Here is a 21,463-nt window from a genome sequence, read left to right on the forward strand (position 1 = left end):
GAAACCTGGGAGCTAGAGGGTCGCCCCATTGAAGGATTCATTGAATATCGGAAGCAGGCACAGAGGGACAGCCGTTTCGGCCACCCTAAAGGCGGGCTTTCCTTATACATATCCAACGACCTAAAAGGTGAATTGAGTCAACTTAACCTGAAGGAAGACTGGCTACTGGGGGTCAAAATCAAATTACGGAGCAGACAGCGATTGCTCCTACTCATAAATGTGTATATCAATCCTAACACCCGCACAAAAAAAGACCACCTAGCCAGATTTTGCGAAACAATGATCGATATAGCCACAGAATATCCCAACTCGGACCGCATCATCACTGGCGATTTTAACACGAACCTTTTCCAGGGGAACACAGCAGACTCAGACGGACCCAATCTGACCAGCATTATAGAGGATCTCCCCCAATCTAAACCCCCCATGCAAACTTCCAATACACTGGGCGAGACCACCATGTTGAGACTTTACAACACAGGGTATCTGGTGGTGAATGGAAGATCAGCAAGCGATTCCCCCCCAAACTGGACCTGGTCAAATGGAAGAACAAAATCCTACCTGGATTTCGCTATTTGCAACTCGGAATTCCTGTCCAACCTGGCCAGCTTTTCCGTCCTGCCAAGATCTGAGAGCGACCACAGACCATTGGTCGTTTCCTTTGCCGCAAATGTAGTCCTTCATAAAAAGGCACCATTTACATACAAAGGAATACATTCCGACAACCTAAAACGCCTGAAATGGAGTGAGTCTAACGGACAGTGCATCCTAAAAACAAGCAAGGATTTTATCACGTGTGCTCTTGACCAAAAGGCCTCTCCAACAGCAACTTGGTCGCAGCTATGTACACATCTGATCAGACTATATCCAGCGACAAGGCAGGGCCCAAAACAAACACCACCAGTAGGAGCAACAGCACTCCCCATGATAAAAACACTAAAGAGAACGAGAAACAACGCACTGAGGTCGTTCCTAAAATCTCCAGAGAACAGCAGCCTCTTCGACACATATCGTCAAGCCCAAAAGGCATTTAGGAGGGCAGTTACCCAAGAGAGAAAGGATCAGGAAGGTCGATTCTGGGTTAAACTGGTATGGGAAAGCAAACAACAAAATTCAAAGTCATTTTGGTCACTCATCAACAATATCGATCGGAATACAACATCCTTCGGATCAGCGAACATCCAGGAAGCAGACTGGATCCTGTACCTAACAGAGCATTTCCAGGCACAAGACAACCCCGATTGCCCTGGACTAACACGGGTCTCTGACACTGGCACAGGTACAACACTGAATCCTCCACTCGATCAAATGCAGGGGCCCTCCTCACTCGAGGTACTGTCAGAAGAAAGAGTAGTCAATGCTCTGACCAAAGGGAGACAAGATGGAGCACCAGGCCCGAACGGCCTGCCGCAGAGGCTATTCAAGTCTGATATCCCTTTCTGGTCCAAAGTGCTATTAAATCTTTTTAACTACTCCCTGAACCACCAAACCATCCCGGATTCCTGGAGAGGTGCTATTATCCATCCCATCTATAAAGCCGGTCCACGAGGCAACCCAAACAACTATAGATTAATTGCCCTGTTGGACATAGAAGCAAAACACTTTGCAGGCCTCATCCTGGAGGATCTTAGACAATGGGCAAAGGAAAAAAATCTGATTCCTTTCAATCAGACAGGATTTGTTGCCAAATCAGGAACATTGACAAACCTACTGGCTACCTCCACCATCATCGACAAAGCCCTCACAAATTCCAGGTCGCTTTTCTGCTGCTTTGTCGACTTCAAAGCAGCTTTTGACAGGGTGCCTAGGGCAGCGCTGTGGCAAAAACTGAAGCAGTGGGGAATCCCAGACAACATCTTGAATCCCATTATTCTGCTGTACTCCAATACATGGGTCCGAGTGAAGCTAGGGTCTGGCGCGCATCTCTCCCGGAAAATCTGGACCTCTCGTGGTGTCAAACAAGGATGCGTGCTGGCTCCCCTCCTCTTCAATCTATTCATAGCGGATCTATCAAGCACGCTAGAGGAAGTAATCAGTCATCCACCAAAAGTAGGAGGCACGGCACTATGCAATCTTTTATATGCCGACGACTTGGCACTGTTCAGTCTCACCAGAGTGGGGCTACAGAGACTTCTGGATGCCTTAATGCAATACACGGTCATCAACCAACTAGAAATAAACATGAAAAAAACTATGGTTGTCCCGTTTGGAAAAAAACGCTACAGCGGTGGAGGCTGGACAATAAACAAAGAAAGCATCTCAATCGGCAAATCGTACAAATACCTAGGGGTCCATTTGGATTCCAGGGGCAGTTTCACCAAACAGAGTACTGTGATTGCAGCCAAGGCAACAGTGTTAATGATATCCCTGGCTAAGCTATCGAGGAGACTCTCAGGTCCCACGGTTTTGCTCTTACTGGAAGTGCTTAGAGCAAAGATCGGCCCCACACTTTCATACGGTATAGAGATCTTCAAGGGAAAAATGAACAAGTCTCTAAACAATCTAACAACCAAACTATACAAAAAACTGCTCCACCTGCCGAGTTCCTCCTCGCCGGCACAGGTCAGACTAGAGCTGGGCTTAACTAACTATGAATCCTCTGATGTTGGCTCATATCTTAATCTGATCCACAAATTAAGGAAGACAGAAGCTGGCACTTTGGAATTCTCGGTCTGGAATGAAATCAGTGTGAGCAATCCAGGAGGAACATATGGCCGCCTCCTAAATGATTACATCCAACAAACATCTGCTGCGGAACTCTGGGCCCTCAACCCAAGCCAGACTGCCTTCAAAACTACAATCAAAAAAGCTATAAGACTGAAATCCCTGATCATGGACAAAGCTCTCCTTGCGAAACGCAGCCATGCTTGGGCAGTAGCCAACTCCTATAAACGACTTTATCCGGCCAATTATCTTTCGATAACATTCTCTTATCATCTAAAGCGATGTCTGATCGCCCTAAGACTTGGAGATTGGCGCTTCCTACAAAATCTCCCTTTATGGCGCCAAAAAAGGGCTGATCAAACGTGCAGAGGGTGCGGGTCAGCTAATGAAACCTTTTTGCACGTGCTCTGTATATGCCCCTTCTTCACGTCCCAACGCAGACGCCTACTCAGGCCGGAATGGAACAGGTTGGGAGTTCGGACTTGCAGACATGCCATTACTGCTGCTCTGTCCTTAGAGAACACTGTCTTAAACATAAAATTGGCTAAATTCGTTCAGTACGCCTACAGGCTTTTAGAAAAATTGGACCACTGTGCAGAATAATGTGCACCTAATCCCACCGGCATTGTCTGGGAGTGCTAACCTTTAAATTGACATGCTGCAGTAAGCACTGATAAGAAAGCCACATTGTATTCTGTTTTTATTTTCTTTCATCTTTTAATCTTTTTTAAGCTGTAAGATTGTATTAATGTGTCGGTAGAAACTTTTAAAGATATGTTTTATATATCTAAATAAAGATGTTTATATATTTATATATAGCCATTTGAGGACAGTAGGGCCACCGCTAGGTCATTGGAGCTCACCATGGCCCGTGACGGTCGCAATCCGCCTACCGCGGCTACGGTAGGGGCTATCAGCCATGTACATGTCCCCCTAGCCACCACGGCAGGTATCACAGTTCTTTCATGGATGTGGCTCCCACAGACCCAGTGGGAACCAGAGCCAGAGGTCGAACCAATCCGGCCCCCATTCCGGCAACCACAACTCAGAGGAACCTTTAGTCTTGTCCTCCTACTACCATGGTTTCCCTTCTTGGTGACAGGATCCAGCACTACTTGCCCCAATGGTGGGAAATAACTTTCGACAAGTGGGTGCTTCAGATCGTCCAGGGGGCTTTGCCCTCACATTCCAACAGGCCCCACTACCCTTGCCACATCCACTGATTGACTGACAGAGAATTACCTCTAGCTATTGGGTCAGGAAGTACTGGCTTTTCTGGCCAAAAGAGCCAATGAGAGGGTAGCAACATCAGAAGTAGGTCATGATTGCTATTCCTGTTACTTTCTGGTGCTTAAAAAAGATGGAGCCCTCCATCCTATTTTAGATCTACATCCCCTCCTTTACTTCCTGAGAAATTAAAAATTCAAGATGCTCACTTTGGCTCAGGTTCCATCTGCCCTGGACCCTGGATGGTAGTGCTGGACTTGCAGGACGCCTACTTCCACAACCCTTTTCCGTTTGCACACAGGTGCTATCTGTGCTTCACGGTAGGCCAAGAGCATTACCAGTCACTGTGCTCCCCTTTGGCATTACCACCACCCGCAGGTGTTCCCAAAAGAGATGGCGGTGGTTGTGGCTCATTTGTAGAGGTTAGGGTTCTCCATCTTCCCCTACCTCGACAACTGGCTGTTGGAGGTGGGCCCACCCCACATCTCCACACTACAGCATAACTTCTCGGTTCACTATCAACGTGCCAAAGTCATGCCTTACTCCCTTACCGATGCTCACTTTCATCAGAGCTATTCTGGATTCAGTTCAGTTCAGTTTTGGCCTTCTCCTCCAGAAAAGTGAGTCCAGGCTATTCCAGCTATGATTACGATGTTTCAGCCTCTATCCTAGATTACAGTGAAACTGACTTTGAGCTGCGTCTCATGGCCTCCTGCATCCGCTGGTAAAACATACTAGTTGACCTTGATACACCCATTTACCCTGAGGAGGTAGTTGGGTGCGGGCGAGCGAGCGCTGCATTTGCTGATTAAACAGCGTTTTTACCTTCATGTGTATTTGCTGCTGATTACGAGCTGCTTGTACATTTTAACTGTTGCATTTATTTGTAAAATTGCCGCACTCTGTCACTTTATTGCACTGTTAGCGCCTGAGGCGGAAGCCAGGCGACTTTTAGGCTCTCATTTTTACCTCTGTTATTTTAAATTTCTATCACTCACCCCTCTGTCTCCGGTGAATTTGGCGCGTTCCGCTGCTCCCACTGTCCTGTACCCTTTCAGCCATTCAGGAGCTGAAGGCTACTCGGGGACCAGTAGGCTGGTTCTCAGTTTTGGTGGCCATCTTGTGGGGAGGCTGGCTCGCCGGTCGGCAGACTAGTGGTGCTGACTCGGACCGGTGACGCCATATCTTTAGTTGCCTCCGGCTCCGCGCAGCGGTCGCGAGCAGCGGGCGCCTTCCTTCGCGCCAAAGGAGAGCCTAAGGAAAGCCTGTCTGCGCACGTCAGCGTCCCGGAGGCGGACGGGCGCGGGGGGGACTGGAACTTTGCTTTTTTCTACCAGTATGCTGCAATATACAGCGACTGAGCTTCTTGTTCTTAGGGGTAAGGCTGGTAAGTGCTGCACTGTCTTTCCTAGTCGGCATAGAGGAAGGAGGCGGTGCCCCGGCTGTGGATGGTTACCTATAAATGACCCGGTCACCTCCCCTAATAACCTGCTTACATCGAGCACATGCTTACTCCTAAACACTAGATCTCTCAACAAGCATGCCTTAGATCTCTATACTCTACTTTCTGAGACCAAACCTATTTGCCTGTTCTTAACCCAACTATGTCATCCTTAGGAAAGACAGGGTCAACGGGAGGGGGGGGGGCATTGCGCTGGTGGTGGACAGACGTTTTACCTGCTCAATTATTCAAACCGAAGAGATTCATGGGTGTGAGGCCCTGGGTTTTAACCTCTCCATGTCCCCGCGCCAATCTTGTTCTGGGCTACGGATTTACAGGCCGCCTGGCCCCATGGGCGTCTTTCACGAGGAGCTCCATGCGGTGGTCTCTGCGTCTTGCTCAAAAACTGATCACTGCCTTCTTTTGGGAGATTTTAATATTCACATGGACACCAGGGATGATGTCGACACTGTTAAGCTCCTGGATACTGCATCTCCGCTGGGTCTCATTCCTTTTCTCTCCGTTCCCACTCACAATAAAGGTCATACACTTGACCAGATCTTCTCTACCATTCCAATTGGTATTTCCTCCCTGGTCCCTGTCCTGTGGTCAGATCATTACCTAGTGAACTTCCAGATCTTTCACTCAGATAAATCACGCTCTAATCTGCATGGCCATCTCTCCCAAACTTCGTGAGCCTATCATCGTGTCTCCCCTGATATGCTGGTACAAGCTTTAGAGTCCCATCCTTGCGAGCTGTCAGGCAATTTAGAAACCGATTTGGACCTTCTGCAGACTTGGTTTGTGGAAAGACTGGACCGGTGGTGACTGCCCGCAGGCCTATCTGCCGCACGTCTGCCCCATGGTTTTCAGCAGCACTGGCGGAGAAGCGGCGGCTCTGTAAGAAAGCCGAAAGGGAGTGGCGCAGCAAGTATGACATTAGTGCCAAATTGGCTTATAAAGAATCTATCAAATGATACCATAGTGACATTATCCCAGAAAAGAAAGCCTACCTAGCCGGAAGAATTGAAGCAGCTCTGAACACTAGCAAAGAAATATTTTCCATCGTCAAGGAATTTATGTCGCCCACTTCGAGCACGCCTACCTGCTCTCTTTCTGAAGCTTGGGTTTTTCAACTTGCCGATTTCTTTGCGAATAAAATCAAGTCTATTCAGAGCTCTTTCCTTCTTTCCGGTGCAACGGTGGCTCCCAGTGCGAGGGTCCCTCCCTCTCCGCCCCTTTCTGCCGACGCTCCTGTCCTTTCCTCCTTCCCCGCCCTCTCCCTGCCAGTTTCACTGGATCTTCTGGCCAAACTTAAATCAGGTTCCACTTTGGACCCTTGTCTGGCCAAATTTCTTGCGAAATCAGCACAAGCTATCAATGCCTTAATTAATCCAGTCCTTAACCTTTCACTTAGTTCAGGAGTGGTTCCTTCGGCTTGGAAACATGCTCTTATTTTACCACTGCTAAGAAAACATAATCTTGACCCCTTGGTACACGCCAATTACACACCCATCTCTCTGCTTCCAGCATTTGCCAAGGTCGTGGAGAAGCATGTCCACTATTCCCTCTCCAACTTCCTCGAGACTAACAACATCTTGCATAACACCCAGTCCGGCTTCCGCTCCAATATGAGCACGGAGATGGCTCTATTGGAAGTTACTTAGGCCATCAGGGAGGCATTGGATTCAGGGGGAAAGGCGATGCTGGTAATGCTGGATCTTTCAGCGGCTTTTGACACTGTCCCCCACGGAGGTCTCCTCTCAAGTTTCAGTGAGATCGGACTCCGGGGACGGTGTTCAACTGGTTCGAGTCCTTTCTAGCGAACCGCCGCCAAACGGTCTGGGCCCCACCGTACTCTGCCATGGTGCCGCCATTGGAGGTGGGAGTGCCTCAGGACTCAATTTTGAGCCCGACTCTTTTTAACATCTTTATGACCCCCTTGGCGGCACTGGCGGGGTCATATGGTGCCCAGATCGTTTCTTATGCGGATGACACCCAGCTCCTCTTCACCTGTAAGAGGGGCGGGGATTTTGATGGAGATAGCATCAAAGGCTGCCTCGAGGCTGTGTTCAATTGGTTTCAGTCTAACAGCCTTAAATGCAACTTGGATAAATCTGAGGTGCTTTTTTTCGGCTGTCCTTCGGATCCTAGTTGGAAGGTCTGGTGGCCTGCGGCCATGTTTCCTCCTTCTGCCGCTTCTACCTTGGCCAAGAACCTAGGAGTGGTAAGGTCTCACTCTGAAGCCCCAGATTCTTGGCCTTGCTGGTAAATGCTTCGGCATTCTTAAGATGTTGAGGAAATTTCTTCCGCTGCTGTCCTTCGCCCACAGAAAGATCACAGTGCATGCTTTAATAGGCTCTCGCTTAGACTATGCGAACGCGTTACATCTCGGACTCCCGGAGTACCTTTTATCTCGTCTCCAAATAGTCCAAAATTCTGCTGCACGCGCCATCGCTGGCCTTCATCGGAGATCCAGCGCTAAAGAACTCTTGAAAACTCTACATTGGCTTCCCATTCGGAAGCGTATTGCTTTCAAGACGATGACACTGGCTTTTAAAGCTCTCCACGGAACTGGTGCAAAGTATATTAGTAAGCGGCTGACTTTTTACCAGCCATCTAGATCACGGAGGTCAACGTCGCAAGCCTTGGCCGCCGTTCCTGGTATTCGGCGTGCCCGTATTGGAGGCCGTTCTTTCAGACGCATGGCACCACAGTTGTGGAATTCCTTGCCTATCACTCTGAGAAAGACTGGCACTTTGTTAGCTTTTAGGAAAGATCTGAAATCTTGGCTTTTCATTCAGTAGATCTGGTCTTCCTTTGACTGCCCCGCTCCGCATCAGGTTAGAAGCGCCGGGACACTCCTCGGAGTAGCTGAGCGCTATACAAAACACGCAATAACATAACATAACATAACATAACAGTTGCCATATGCATGCCTTCAGTGTGACCCGAAGTCTGAGTAGGCACAGCTTCAGGGGAATCTCTCTGACCGTGTCCAGATATCAGAGGGAACTGCAAAAGATCTGCAGTAGTGGCTCACGGACAGCAACTAAATTAACAGCAGACACCTCTTTCTTCCCCACCCAGAGCTCGAGAGTGGTGACAGATGCATCACTTATGGGTTAGGGAGCCTTTGAAAGAGGTGGAGATCATAAGACTCTGGTATCCGAAGGAGTCTCAACTCCACATCAACCTACTGGAACTGAGAGCGATATGTCTGGCATTGAAAGCCTTTCTTCCTTCTATCAAGGGAAGGGTCGTACAGCTGTTCACGGACAACACCATGGAGCTGTCTGGAGCATCAGAACAGAGTCTGGCGGTTCAACATCTGGCAGGCCAGCTAAACGCCAGATGCCTCGCTGTTCATGACTGCATGTGGTGCAAGGTAACTTCAGAGACTGGGGAGAACCTTGGTTAGATTAATTTGCCACTGCCAAGAACACACAATGTCAGTACTTCTGCACTCTAGAGTTTTCAAGGTGGCTCTTGCTCAGAGATGCATTTAGCCTAAAGTGAAGCTCAAGATTATTTTACGCCATTCTTCTGGTACCATTCCAGTCCAGACTTCTCAAAAAGATCAAGAACGACCGGGCCCAAGTCTTTGTAGTGGCCACGGACTGGGCAAAAGAGTCTGGTATCCCAAACTTCTGAGCATGAGCATCTGTCCTCTGGTCAGGCTACACCTTGGGGAGGAGCTCATTACACACAAACCTGCACACTCTCCACCTAAATGCGTGGAAATTGAATGGCTCAGATGAGGGTGTTTGACCTCCCTCCCAAAGTGTGTGATGTCATATTGGCAGCCAGGCTTACCGCCCCTAAAATTTCAAAGCAAAGAGATAAACCCCTCAAAATGCAAGTGGACAGGGTTTAACCAACAACAAATTACCAAAAGATTCCCCTTTCGCGACCTTCAAAAAATAATCTACTTACATCCAGACTCCAAATTTGCTACCACGGAACCTTTATGAAAACAAAAAACCCAAGGGAAGGTAAAGTATCTAAAAAAATCCAATCAATTACTCAGAAAGAGTTACACTCCCCCCTAAATGTATCATTGAGTGTTGTTAAATATGTTCAGTGACATATACTTGTCCAAGCACTGTAGGTCGTGTTTATATATCTGTTGACTCGTTTCAGTGGTCATAATTGGATTTTACCACCTTCTTTAGGACAAATATATCAATTCACTCCTCCCAAAATGAATATCTATAAAAACACGTCAACACAACATTTAAAGCCTAGATCCGGGAATCAAAGTAAGCAAAAAGACACCAATAACACAAAATAACATCCATAGCTAAAACCTATTCATATATATGTGCAAACCCAATATCCCATGGCATAAAATTACGGTTGTGGCACAAATACACCCACTGATACCTCATGACACCCTTGACCAACAAGTGTAATTTTTGAGTCTAAAATTCATTCATCCTTGTCAATTCCATACCCTCATGTAAACATTTATATCACTACACTCAAAAATATGGTGAAGATAAATTGTTAACTTTTTGAAAAAACGAGCCCCATGTAATTGTGGGTGTGGGTAGGAACACAATGCCGTAGCCACTTAAGAGGAAATAAGTTTTACACATAAATTAACAGAAAAGCAAACAATACTTTTAGTATGATAATCAAAAAGTGTCAGAGATACCATTGTATGACAAATCTCATTGTCTCAGTGGTAGAAACCTAAAACCATCTCTAGACACAAAGTGTTCGTAATTACGAATCATATTCAGCACTGTCGGACTTGGACATTTTATCAATCACAAATACATCAAGAGGTTATGTTCAATCGTAAAAAAGGATTTTTTGTTTCACTGAAGATCAGGTCAACATAATGGCCATATGAGTAACATGGTGACCATGATTTCCAGCAACAGTGAGAAATTAGATAAACTGGCTCTCAAGAAGACATTAAAGAGAGCTTAACTCCATTCAGAATTTCTTATTTAATATTGTAAAACAGGAGTTACACCGATTGGCCTTTAAGTTGGAAATGAACTGGGTCTATTCATTGAAAATCAGAAATTCAAACATACATGGACCCTTATTGCCAATCAATGTAGCAGAGATTAGATGCTACTGATTTTTGAGATGGCCCAAGAAATAATTCTGTCGGAACGCAAGGAAACTGAGGAGTTAGAACAAAGTGAAAGAGAAAACACCAATTTAGATGAACGTAAAAAAACACATGGAAGAGATGAATCAAGAAATAGTTAGATACAGGGATTATATGGTCAATAGTAAAACAAACAAACGCAGAACGAATAGTAATAAGTTTTAAAAGGAAGTGTTTTACTCTTACCTGTGGAAAGAGTACTATGATGAACAAAAGAATGACCTGAGCCAACAGATAGACCACGTAAGGAAAATCCCTGTCAATATAGACCTAGAAAATATCTTACGTTTTATGAAACGTCAGGATCGAGTAGTGAAGAGGAGTGAACTAGGATAGACGAAAGTGAAGTTAGCCATAACAGTGAATACAAACCTGTTTTAGAACAACAACAGAAGAGAGGTCAGAGGAATTACTAAAACAGAAGGAGAGGTCAGATACAGAAGAATCAACCTCATCAGGACTATTTGAGAACCCGGAGGCAAAAATATTGGTGGTACATAAAGCCCCAATTATCACTCTCTCCAAATGAAACATCAACCAATGGGAGAGGGAGGTTCTAGCGAGAGGACTTAGCTTTGCCCCAGCCTCGGGGATCAACACATTCCAAATAGAATTTGATTTAAGGACTTTTTTTGAGAAGGTCAGACGCATCAAATTCTTTGAAGGTAGGGATACCTCCACCAATACCAATGTGTCAGGGCTCAAATCCAAATATTCCATTACCCCTTCATTAGCGCATGTGGGGAAATAAAGAGAGAGATTTTTAAAGAGCTGTTGAAATTGAAATATGCAAGAGTTTGGACAGCAGGGTTTCTGTGCCCAATAATTAGAATTTAGAATGTTTAGTTATTTGTAAAGCGCGCATTCACTGAGCAGTTTCTTGGCGCTATAGGATTTCAGGACTAAGGGGGACAGCAGGGACTATGGACTGAAGGCTTGCTGGAATAGGAAGGTCTTTAGAGCTTTACGAAACTCCAAGTAGGAGGGGGAGGATCTGAGGGAGGGGAAGGGAGTTCCAAAAGGTAGGTGCGAGTACTGAAAATTTCTGGCCTCCGGAACGTTTTTTCTTGAAACGGGAAATGACTAACAAAGATTTGGCCGCGGAACGTAGGTCTCTAGCAGGGCAGTAGTTGATGATGGCGGAATTGATGAACGCAGGGGCAGTGCCTGCCCGGGCTTGGAAAGTGAGGCAGCCAAGTATGAAAAGGGTTCTTTATTTGATTGGAAGCCAATGAAGGGTAGTGAGGAGGGGGGAGGAGTGGTGAAATTTCGGTAGGCCATACACCAGGCGAGCTGCCTGGTTCTGCACCGTCTGAAGACGTTGAAGTGCATAGGCGGGGGCGCCGTTGAAAATGATGTTCCCGTAGTCGATCTTGGATAAGACCATGGCCATCACAATCAGCTTAAGTGCTGAGGGAGAGAAAAACCGGGACACTTTCCTGATGATACGTAAGGTGAAAAAACAAGAAGAAACAATAGTGCTAATGTGGGGGTTTAGCATGATTCCAAGGGTCTTTACAATAATCTCAGTCATGAACATAGGAAAGTCTTAATAAACTTAGGAGAACTCCACTCAATAACAATCATACCCGTCAATAAAGGCAGGGGAGTTGGTAATCTTTGATACCCCCATTTACGACTAGAAAGTGACGAGCTCTTACTGATTAAGAATCATTATCAACAAGTTTTATGTTTAAGTCTCGACAGACTTAAATGTGATGTATTTTGCTTCCTAGAAGCTAAACAAAATGGTTAGATTTGTGAGGAGGAGCTCAGATTTTTATAACAGGAGGAACCCATTATTTCTTTTATGGCTGCCAAAAATACATAAAAGTATAGAAAGCCCCCCCCCCTTAGACAGATTGTTTCATGTTTTGGCTCACTTATGGAACCTCTCAGTAAATACTAAGACAATTTTCCCAAACGCTTCGTCAGTATGCAGAGGTCCTTTATAAAGGACTCTACTCATAGGATTTCAAAGATTGAAGGTTTAGAGTAAGACAAGGATAGGGAGTTCCTCGTCACCCTACACAGCGAGGCCCTATATACCAACATTCCGCAGGATGATACCAATACCATTGGTGTCATATGTCGGATCCTTCGCCCTCGGAAACCCACCCATCCTGACGAACCACGCCCAGAACCTCGGCATCATTCTAGACTCCTCCCTCACCATGACTCTGCAGGTTAACGCCATCACCTCCACCTTTTTCAACTTCCTTCACATCCTCCGCAAGACTTTGAAGTGCATCCCACCCGAAGCTAGAAACACCGTCACCCATGCACTCATTACCAGCAGTTTGGACTACGGTACCGCTCTCTATGCATGCAGGAATCAACAAATCCCTGCCACAGAAACTCCAGACCATCCAAAACACCAGAGCCAGACTCATCCTCAGCACCCCACGACATGATCACATGACCCAACACCTGCAAGACCTCCACTGACTCCCTGTCGAGAAGAGAGTAACTTTCAAGCTACTCACCCATGCCTAGAAATCCCTCCACAACATCGCACCCAAATATCTCAACGAAAGAATCTCTTGCCATGCACCCAAAAGAAACCTACGCTCTGCAGATCTCGCCCTAGCAGCAAATCCACACATCCGCAGAACAAGAGCCGGGGTAAGAGCCTTTTCCTACGTCGCACCCAAAGCCTGGAACGAACTCCCAGCCAACCTCAGATGTTCCCCCACCCTGCACACCTTCAGGAAGAGCCTCAAGACTTGACTTTTCGGCTGACCTAGAGCCGCACCCCCCCAGCGCCTTGAGACCCTCACGGGTGATTAGCACGCTTTATAAACCCCCCTGATTGATTGATCCTGGAAGATTACCAGGAGTCAATAATGAGTTTCTAGTATCGTGTGTTAGAATGATCTTAAAAAACAATATTTTCCTATTCGAAGTTGAACTTTTTCCAAACTAAAATGGACCAGCATGGGAGCCACCAATGCCCCAAGTCTGGCCTGTCTAATTGTAGGGGAGTTTGAAAAGAAACATGTCTATAATGAGGTGACTCCCTTCTTCGGAAATGTCAAACATTGGTCACGCTTCATTGATGACATTTTCTTTGCACAGAGATAGACTTAGTGGACTATATTTCCTGGTTAAATCTGGGAGACATCAATCTACATTTCACTGCTACGATAAGCAGGACAAAATGTGAGTTTTCATATCTCACTATCAAAAACGTGGATGGGAACCTACAGCTGGAACCTTTTTGCAAATTAACTGACAAAAAAACATTATTACATTATTCCAGCTACCACCATAGAAGCCAGCGGGACAATATACCATTAGCACAATTTCTGTACTTCCATAAATGATTTTGACAGATATCCCAAATCTCTAAAAAATAAACTCAAAGATAGAGGGTACCCAAATAAATAGATAAAACACTTATACAAACGGGCTAGGTTCTACAATATGGACAGCATATTTTCTAATGAAAACAACAAACGATCTATGGACAAGCTGGTCTGTGTTAGCAATGTCTCTGGTATTAATAACAGGATACAAAATTTGATCAACAGGAACTGGAAAATCTTGAATAGTGAACAGGATAGGACAATGAGAACACCACTGTTTGCTTTTAGGCGCCATAGAAATCTTAGGAACTCCAGTCCACACTTATAGTGGGAGAAAATCACTTATTAAAGCTGGCGTGGATAGAAATTGTAGAATAGGGAGCAACTTCAGTTGTGGCAATTGTAGTATTTGCCAACATTGTATTAGGGACCTCAGGTTGTCCTGCCATGGGGTTTCCCATAAGACTCAGTTCCTCGCCAATTGTTGCAGTAAAAATATATATAGTTTATCTAATTATGGGCCCCTGTAGAAATGGTTATATTGGTGAAACTGCGAGTGATTGAGACTAAGAGTTAATAATCATAAGTCAGCCATCAGGACAGGTAATATTTCAGTTCCCTTAGTCGAACATTTTAGTGAGGCTAGACATAATGAAACTGAATTAAGCTGGTTTAGTCTAGGAATCATTGAAAGCAGGACAAGAGGTGGCAACCTGAACAACAGAAGAAAGAGGAGGGAACAATTTTACATTTAAAAATTCAACTCTGTTAGGTTAGGTCTTAATAACAGAGAAGAATGGGAATGCCTCACTTGTCTGAAATATGGCCACTATGGGGAACATTTGGGTTCTCAGTCTCCCTTTACAGTTAAAAGGACAGTTAGGTAGTGGAAATACTGTAAGAACACACTGGATTATGGGTGACAACCAGAGAGTTTTAGTGTCTCTCGTGCCCCTCACAGCCGATCAATGTTATGTTTTGCTACCACATAGGCCAACCGTAGCCACATCTACGTGTGTGCTGGCCATCGATCTTTTCCCGTGATCGCGACCAAGAGCCAACGTGCCCCCGGTTGTATGCAAATCCCAAGAACCTCTGACATCACCCCAGAAACCCTTGTTCAGAAGCGTTGAACTCTGGGACAGTCCCAGATGATATGAAAGAAAGTGCCGGTTTCACCGCACCCCCTAACAAACTGTTCTTTAGACCTCTCACTATTCACTGACTTTTACAGAAGCTGTTTATCTTAGAAGGCCATCTCTAATACAAGGCCCCTCTCTTTAATTCTTGTCAGCTCAGAAATCTCTTCAGGATCCCTCTCAGCCAGAATTCCTTTGCTATTTCAAGATTTCTCTTCTGAGCTTAGAATTCCCTATAGGATTCTTCACTTCAGCTCCAGAATTCTCAGCTACACGAGCATTTTACTCCAAGCTCACATTCCCTTGCCTTTCCTTCTCTTACTATTCATTTTAGTTTACTAAACATTGGCTTTCTCAATTGCGCCAGAGGCCCTTACCTGGTGATGCAGGTTGGAAGCCTGAGATGGACACCATTTCACTGATATTATAGTTTTATCATGTGGCAGGAGTCAGTGGTCGAAGTGGTAGCCCTCAGGCCACCATTTCTCAAGCACAGAGAGAGGTCATGATAGATGAGGCTGTTTTAGGCATGCAGTGATGGTGGGGAACGACTGAGAAAGTGTGTCTAAATGGAAGGTGACTGCCATCCACACCTTAGCCTGCTCTTCATGTATCAGACACAGCAACAAATGAAGCAGCAAAGAGAGAATGAATTCAGTTTCACTCTATATCATCTTTTACTATCATGATTCTGCAGCAGTGAGATTAGATGAAAAAACACGCCACAAATGTGATATTGCGAAAGATTTACTAGTCTACTGTTCTTACCCACAGACACTTTCTTTCTTCTCTTGCTGCTGTGCTTAAGTGTGGCTTCCACCAATGGAAGAATTTCAGAGGGTGTGCCTAAAGGAGAAAGGTAAGCAAAAAAGAAGTGTAAACAACTATTTCCTCAGTGTAAGAGCCTAGATATTACATGTACACACAGTTATATGAGTCAATGTTTAATATGGGCTTATAGCCAACGTCACCTTCTTTACAGGATACAGGAAAAGGAATGGTGTAAGCATTAAGTATGAAGCGTGGTTTAATGGTGAATATGCCAGTAGCAGGGTGAAAGTTACTGGTTAATACGAGGGGTATACGGTTAGTACATTTATTAATTAACTGTGCCTGGAAGGCAAGCTAGTGTTTAATTATCTTGTGTATTTTTCTGTAGCTATTTATGTAGCACAAACCTTTCCCAGGAGGGCAGAAGAGTACTTTACATAGGGCATTTAAAAAGTTGAGTCTGTTACATGAGTACAGACAATGTTTATGGAAGATCCGTGTTAGTTATACTTATACAGGTACAAGCAAAGACATGACTACATTCATGTCAACTGTCAAGCAAATGGAAAACAGTGATGAAACAGGAAGGAGGGTGTGAGGAAGGGATTTAAGTTCTGTCCAGAGGGTGTGCTGAAGACAGGCCTAGATGAATTGAGAACTCTTCTCAGACACTGGTGTCTTGTCTTTGACCCCGATGGGGATCCCCAATTACAAGAGGTTCATGCTGCAGGCATAAAGATGGCTAAAGATGGAAATATGGTGTGTTGAAGAGTAGACCTACCAACTGCTGTACATGGCCTTGAAGATGATGCAGAGTGATTTGAACTTGACACTTGCTGCAAAGGGAGCCAGTGGAGATTCACAGTGTGGGATAATGTGGCTAACTTTGTGCTGGCAGTGATCAGGCATGCAGCTGCAAGCAAGATAGCTTAAGGAGCAAGTCTGTAAGATAGAAGATTTAATGAGCAGGTATTGCTACAGCAATGCAAGAGAGAATCTTTAATGCACGGTGTTCAGGGTGTATGAGTAAAGGGACTTGGTGTTACTGTGTGCCTTCTTTAGATACAATGGCAAAACCAAATTATTTCAAAGACAAGAAAATGATGGACGGAGCGCTGCAACTTTTCAGACACTCACCCCCAGTCACAGATCTGGGTTGAATCCATCCTCGTTCTTTAGCTCTCTCCACCAACCCAGTTCGGACACAGCTATATGCAAATGAGTCTTGACCCTGTGCCTCATGGGTACAGTCCAGCCCAAACTGCCAAGCCATGTCTTCCCTGGACCAAAAACAAGCATCCTGGGACCAGTTCTGGGCTAACTGCCCTCATCAGCCAGGCTAGCATGAATCCAGTGGCAAAGTGAGCAAGGGACCCACGTTTGGGCATAACCTGCCAACTTAGGGTGAATGAGGCAAACACAAGGAAATTATGAAAAGAGCGCTGAAACTTTTCAGACACTCACCCCCAGTCACAGATCTAGGTTGAATCCATCATCGTTCTTTAGCTCACTCTGCCACCCCAGTTTAGACACAGCTATATGCAAATCAGTCTTGACCCTGTGCCTCATGGGAACAGTTCAGCCCGAACTGCGAAGCCATGTCTTCCCTGGACCGAAAACAAGCATCCTGGGACCGGTTTCGGGCTAACATCCCTCATCAGCCAGGCTAGCTTGAATTCAGTGGCAAAGTGACCCACGTCTGGGTATTCCCTGCCAACTTAGGGCGAACAAAGCAAACACAAGGATATGATGGACAGTCACAGATCTGGGTTGAATCCATCATCGTTCTATGCTTTGTTCGCCCTAAGTTGGCAGGGTATGCCCAGATGTGGGTCCCTTGCTCACTTTGCCACTGGATTCAAGCTAGCCTGGCTGATGAATGGTGCTACCCAGAAACCAGTCCCAGAATGTTTGTTTCCGGTTCAGGGAAGACCTGGCTTGGCAGTTCGGGCTGGACTATTCCCATGAGGCACAGGGTCAAGACTGATTTGCATATAGCTGGGTCTTAACTGAGGTGGCGAAGTGAGCTGAAGAATGAAGATGGATTCAACCCAGATCTGTGACTGGGGTGAGTGTCTGAAAAATTTCAGCGCTCCGTCCATTATCTTCTTGTGTTTGCTTTAAAAAAAAATGCTTTCCTAGGGAACAAAAATAATTTGTGTGAATATTTGTCACTAAATATATATAGTTTTAAACCACATGTCTTTTTTGCGATAATCCAAAAAATGCACTTCAACTTTAAAGCCCCTCGACAGATTAGGCAGCACCATCACTGCAGGTAGTGACGTGAACAGACAGCTGTATCTCCATTAGTCCCTGCTTTCTTCTGTTGGTAGTATCTGCCTTATTACATTGTGTAGAAATTTCAATTATGATGCATTTATAGGTGCAGGAAAATGGCCCCATGAAGCTGCAGCTTCCCCCTGCATGGGAAAGGCCTGCTGGTCCTAGCAGAAGTGATGCCAGAGTCACAGACTGACACCAAGAGCAGACTACTGCCATGGGAGTTTCTTTAGGAGAGTATAGTGGAAGAGTCCCCGGGCACACTTTTCACATGTAAATAAGACCACCTTTCAGGCACGGCCTCTCACATGTTCTTCAAGATCAGGTATTGAAAGGTTTGAGGTCATGGTAGAAGGTTATTACCTGTCTGAATAATTTTTCCTTCATCCATCAGAATCAGGAAATCTGCTTTGCTTAGGAATTCTGTCCTGTGGGTGCAAAGGATTCTAGTTTTGTGTCTGAGAATTCCCAAAATGCACTTCTCTAGCAGGTGATTGGCAACATCAGCATCAACGGCGGCCAGAGGATCATCAAGAAGATAAATCGCTTTATCCTAAGAAGAAAGATTGAACAGATCTTTGAAAACAAAATTAGAAATGACAGACAATACTTCACTTTTCAGTAGCAGCAATACAGTTTAGGATTCCTAGCAGGTGGGGCAGAATCACGTCCTGCTGCTCTCAGCATGAAGGTTACACCGTCAATGAAGCGTATACTAAAAGGAGTGGAACAGAGGTCCAGTGCCTTCTACGAGACCATTTTCCCTCAAATATTACACCCACCTGACCACACCTTCTGTAAGTAAACCACATAGGGCAGTGTGTCTCGCTGCCTCCTTTTTCATCATTATTAAGTTGGGTATGACATATCATTGATAGATTGTGTTCTACCAGACAGCCCTACCAGTTGTCTGCCAAACCCCATCGGAGTTCAGGCCCATGGGCTTGCATGGTATCAAACCAGTCCCATCGCCTTTCCACATCTGGCCCTAGGTAAAGCCATATTAAGAGTCACATGAATGAAGGTCAAGCCGCAGATGTTCTACATTCTTTTCTAGCTCTATACTCTAGCAACTGATTATATACCTTGCGTGCCACCAAGAAATTGGAACACCATTGAAAGGTTGGTTAAAATGCATGAGCTATTTCTACGAATGGCAAATGTCCATCAGACACTCTGGGTGATCCCAGTCTCACATGGTAATAAGTAATGAACAAGCAAAAGGCGGACTGATTAAGAAAAATTGAACCAAGGCCCAATGTCATTGGCTTGAGCTAGAAAGCCTCTACTGCCTTGTCCAGTAGCAGATGTCAGATGTTTTTGTAGTTTTGTTTATGTGTAGTGAAACAAAGAACACAACCGAAAAAAACTGCAGACGTCACATGGTGCAGAATAAGACAGAACAGCAAATCCCAAATCATACACGTTGGTCCCGAATGGAATTAGAGAGTTTGGTAAGGTCTGTTTAAGGAGTAAATAAAGAGAGACAGAGAGATCAGTTTGGAGGTTGTAGTAGCTTCTCTTGTTATGCTAACATATTTTAGAGTGACGCATTTGCAACTGGCAAAATAGAGGAGGAAGATCAGATTCACGAAAAGTGTCAGATCCAGGAGTAAATCACATGTTTTAAAACATGAGCATTTGTGATCAGCATCGCAAGGCACAAGGAGATAAGCTTTTGCAGGATGGCTAAGCTACTGAAATATTATCTGGTGCTTGACCATGAGAACAGCAATTAAGGCATGTCGAGAGTAGACTTAAAGCCACTGTATGCCATAACTACCTAAAGGGATGGATAATGGTAAAGGTGAACACATAAAAGAGAATAGTGTTTTGTTCACCTTAAACTACAATGCCAGAATATGCGGGCGTGCCAGAAAGTATGTGATACAGTTGTAGGTAAGGAAGAACAGTGTGGCCATCCATGCCAATGTAATGCATAAATGAATACATTTGTAGTGAATCAGTTTGTGCCTGTCATGCATGGATACAATTTAGATTAAACCATAGCCCTGCTCCTATTCCACATGCAAAGGTTCCCGGATGAAGTTGCCCTCTCACTACTGTGTTTCTGCTTACATAGTCTGGTACACAGTACTAATTTTCGTCAGGTCATCTTCGAAGTAGGCGATAACCAGCTGAAACCGTGAAACCTTGTTAGAAGGGGAGCAGTTGGAGTATCTCGGTTTAGCTTCATAACAGGTCAGAGGTATTACTAGTTAAAGAATTGGGAGGAGGGAATGCCCGAGTCCCACTGGAGAGTAGGGAAAAGTTTGAAGATAGAAATGGCATAGAGGTCTTGAATGTTAGATAAGATAGTACGTTTCCAGATACTTGTCATATTGCTAAGAGAATACAATATTACTAATTAACTGGGAGGTCCAGAAAACAGCTGTAAACACAAAAGGGATTGCAAAGAATTGCATGCTAAAGTGTGAGCAGGCATCGTACAGACCACAGTAGTGGGAGACTAGTCTGGGAGGTAGGTAGAGGAATGGAGAGGGGGTACACACTACCTTGTCTTGTGTAATAAGGACAAAACCCAATCCCTGTGGCTGATCATTAACATTTCTATAAGTGATGCAGGGATTGTGGCTGTACATATGTATATGGTATTTTTATCATCAAGTGTTAGGAGAGGTAGCTGGTATGTGGACTGTCAATGCATTGTGATGCAGTGTTCTTTAAGAGTCAAGTCAAGTCAAGTCAAGAAATTTGTATAGCGCACTACATACCCAGAGGGTTTCAAGGCGCTTAGGGGGGGAGGAGGATTACTTGTCAAATATCCACGTTTTAAGTTGCTTCCTGAATGCTAGGTGGTTCTGGGTGAGGCGAAGGTAAGCGGGGAGTGAGTTCCATGTTTTGGCAGCCAGGTACGAAAAGGATCTGCCTCCCATGGTGGTCTTGTTGATGCGAGGTACAGTGGCGAGCGCTTGGCTGGAAGAGCGTAGTTGGCGGGAGGGGGTGTAGAAGGACAGTCGTGAGTTGAGGCAATCTGGTCCGATGTCGTAGAGTGATTTGTGTGCGTGGGTAAGCAGTCGGAAAGTGATCCTCTTATTGACGGGTAGCCAGTGGAGGTCTTTGAGGTGCCCAGAGATGTGTTTGTTGCGTGGGATGTCTAATATGAGCCTGGCTGAGGCGTTTTGGATTCGTTGGAGTTTCTTCTGGAGTTTTGCGGTAGTACCTGCGTAGAGGGTGTTTCCGTAGTCCAGTCGGCTCGTGACCAGAGCGTGGGTGACTGTTTTCCTTGTTTCGGAGGGGATCCAGCGAAATGTTTTTCTGAGCATGCGAAGAATTTTGAAGCATGAAGAGGATACGGCGCTGACTTGTCTGTTCATTGAGAGTGAAGAATCCAGGATGACGCCTAGGTTACGTGCGTGGTCTGTCGGGATGGGTGCTTTTCCGAGGGCTTCCGGCCACCAGGAGTCGTCCCATGCAGAGGGGGATGTACCTAAGATGAGGACTTCAGTTTTGTCTGAGTTCAGTTTCAGACGGCTTT

General features: G+C 45.3%; 1 protein-coding gene across 2 annotated transcripts in view; it reads right to left on the bottom strand.

Annotated features, from left to right (window-relative positions):
• Nucleotides 1-21,463, bottom strand: part of LOC147706822 (ATP-binding cassette sub-family C member 10-like) — a 389,662-nt gene that overhangs the window by 222,856 nt on the left and 145,343 nt on the right. For both annotated transcript variants that reach the window (XM_086925955.1, XM_086925954.1), the window contains exons 10-11: nucleotides 18,328-18,517; nucleotides 15,679-15,756 (exon numbers count right to left, since the gene is read on the bottom strand). In XM_086925955.1, the coding sequence (XP_086782081.1) occupies nucleotides 15,679-15,756; nucleotides 18,328-18,517 (268 nt within the window). The remainder of the gene's footprint in view (nucleotides 1-15,678; nucleotides 15,757-18,327; nucleotides 18,518-21,463) is intronic.

The sequence above is a fragment of the Lissotriton vulgaris genome, chromosome 6 (genome assembly GCF_964263255.1).
Source record: "Lissotriton vulgaris chromosome 6, aLisVul1.2, whole genome shotgun sequence".
NCBI lineage: Eukaryota > Metazoa > Chordata > Amphibia > Caudata > Salamandridae > Lissotriton > Lissotriton vulgaris.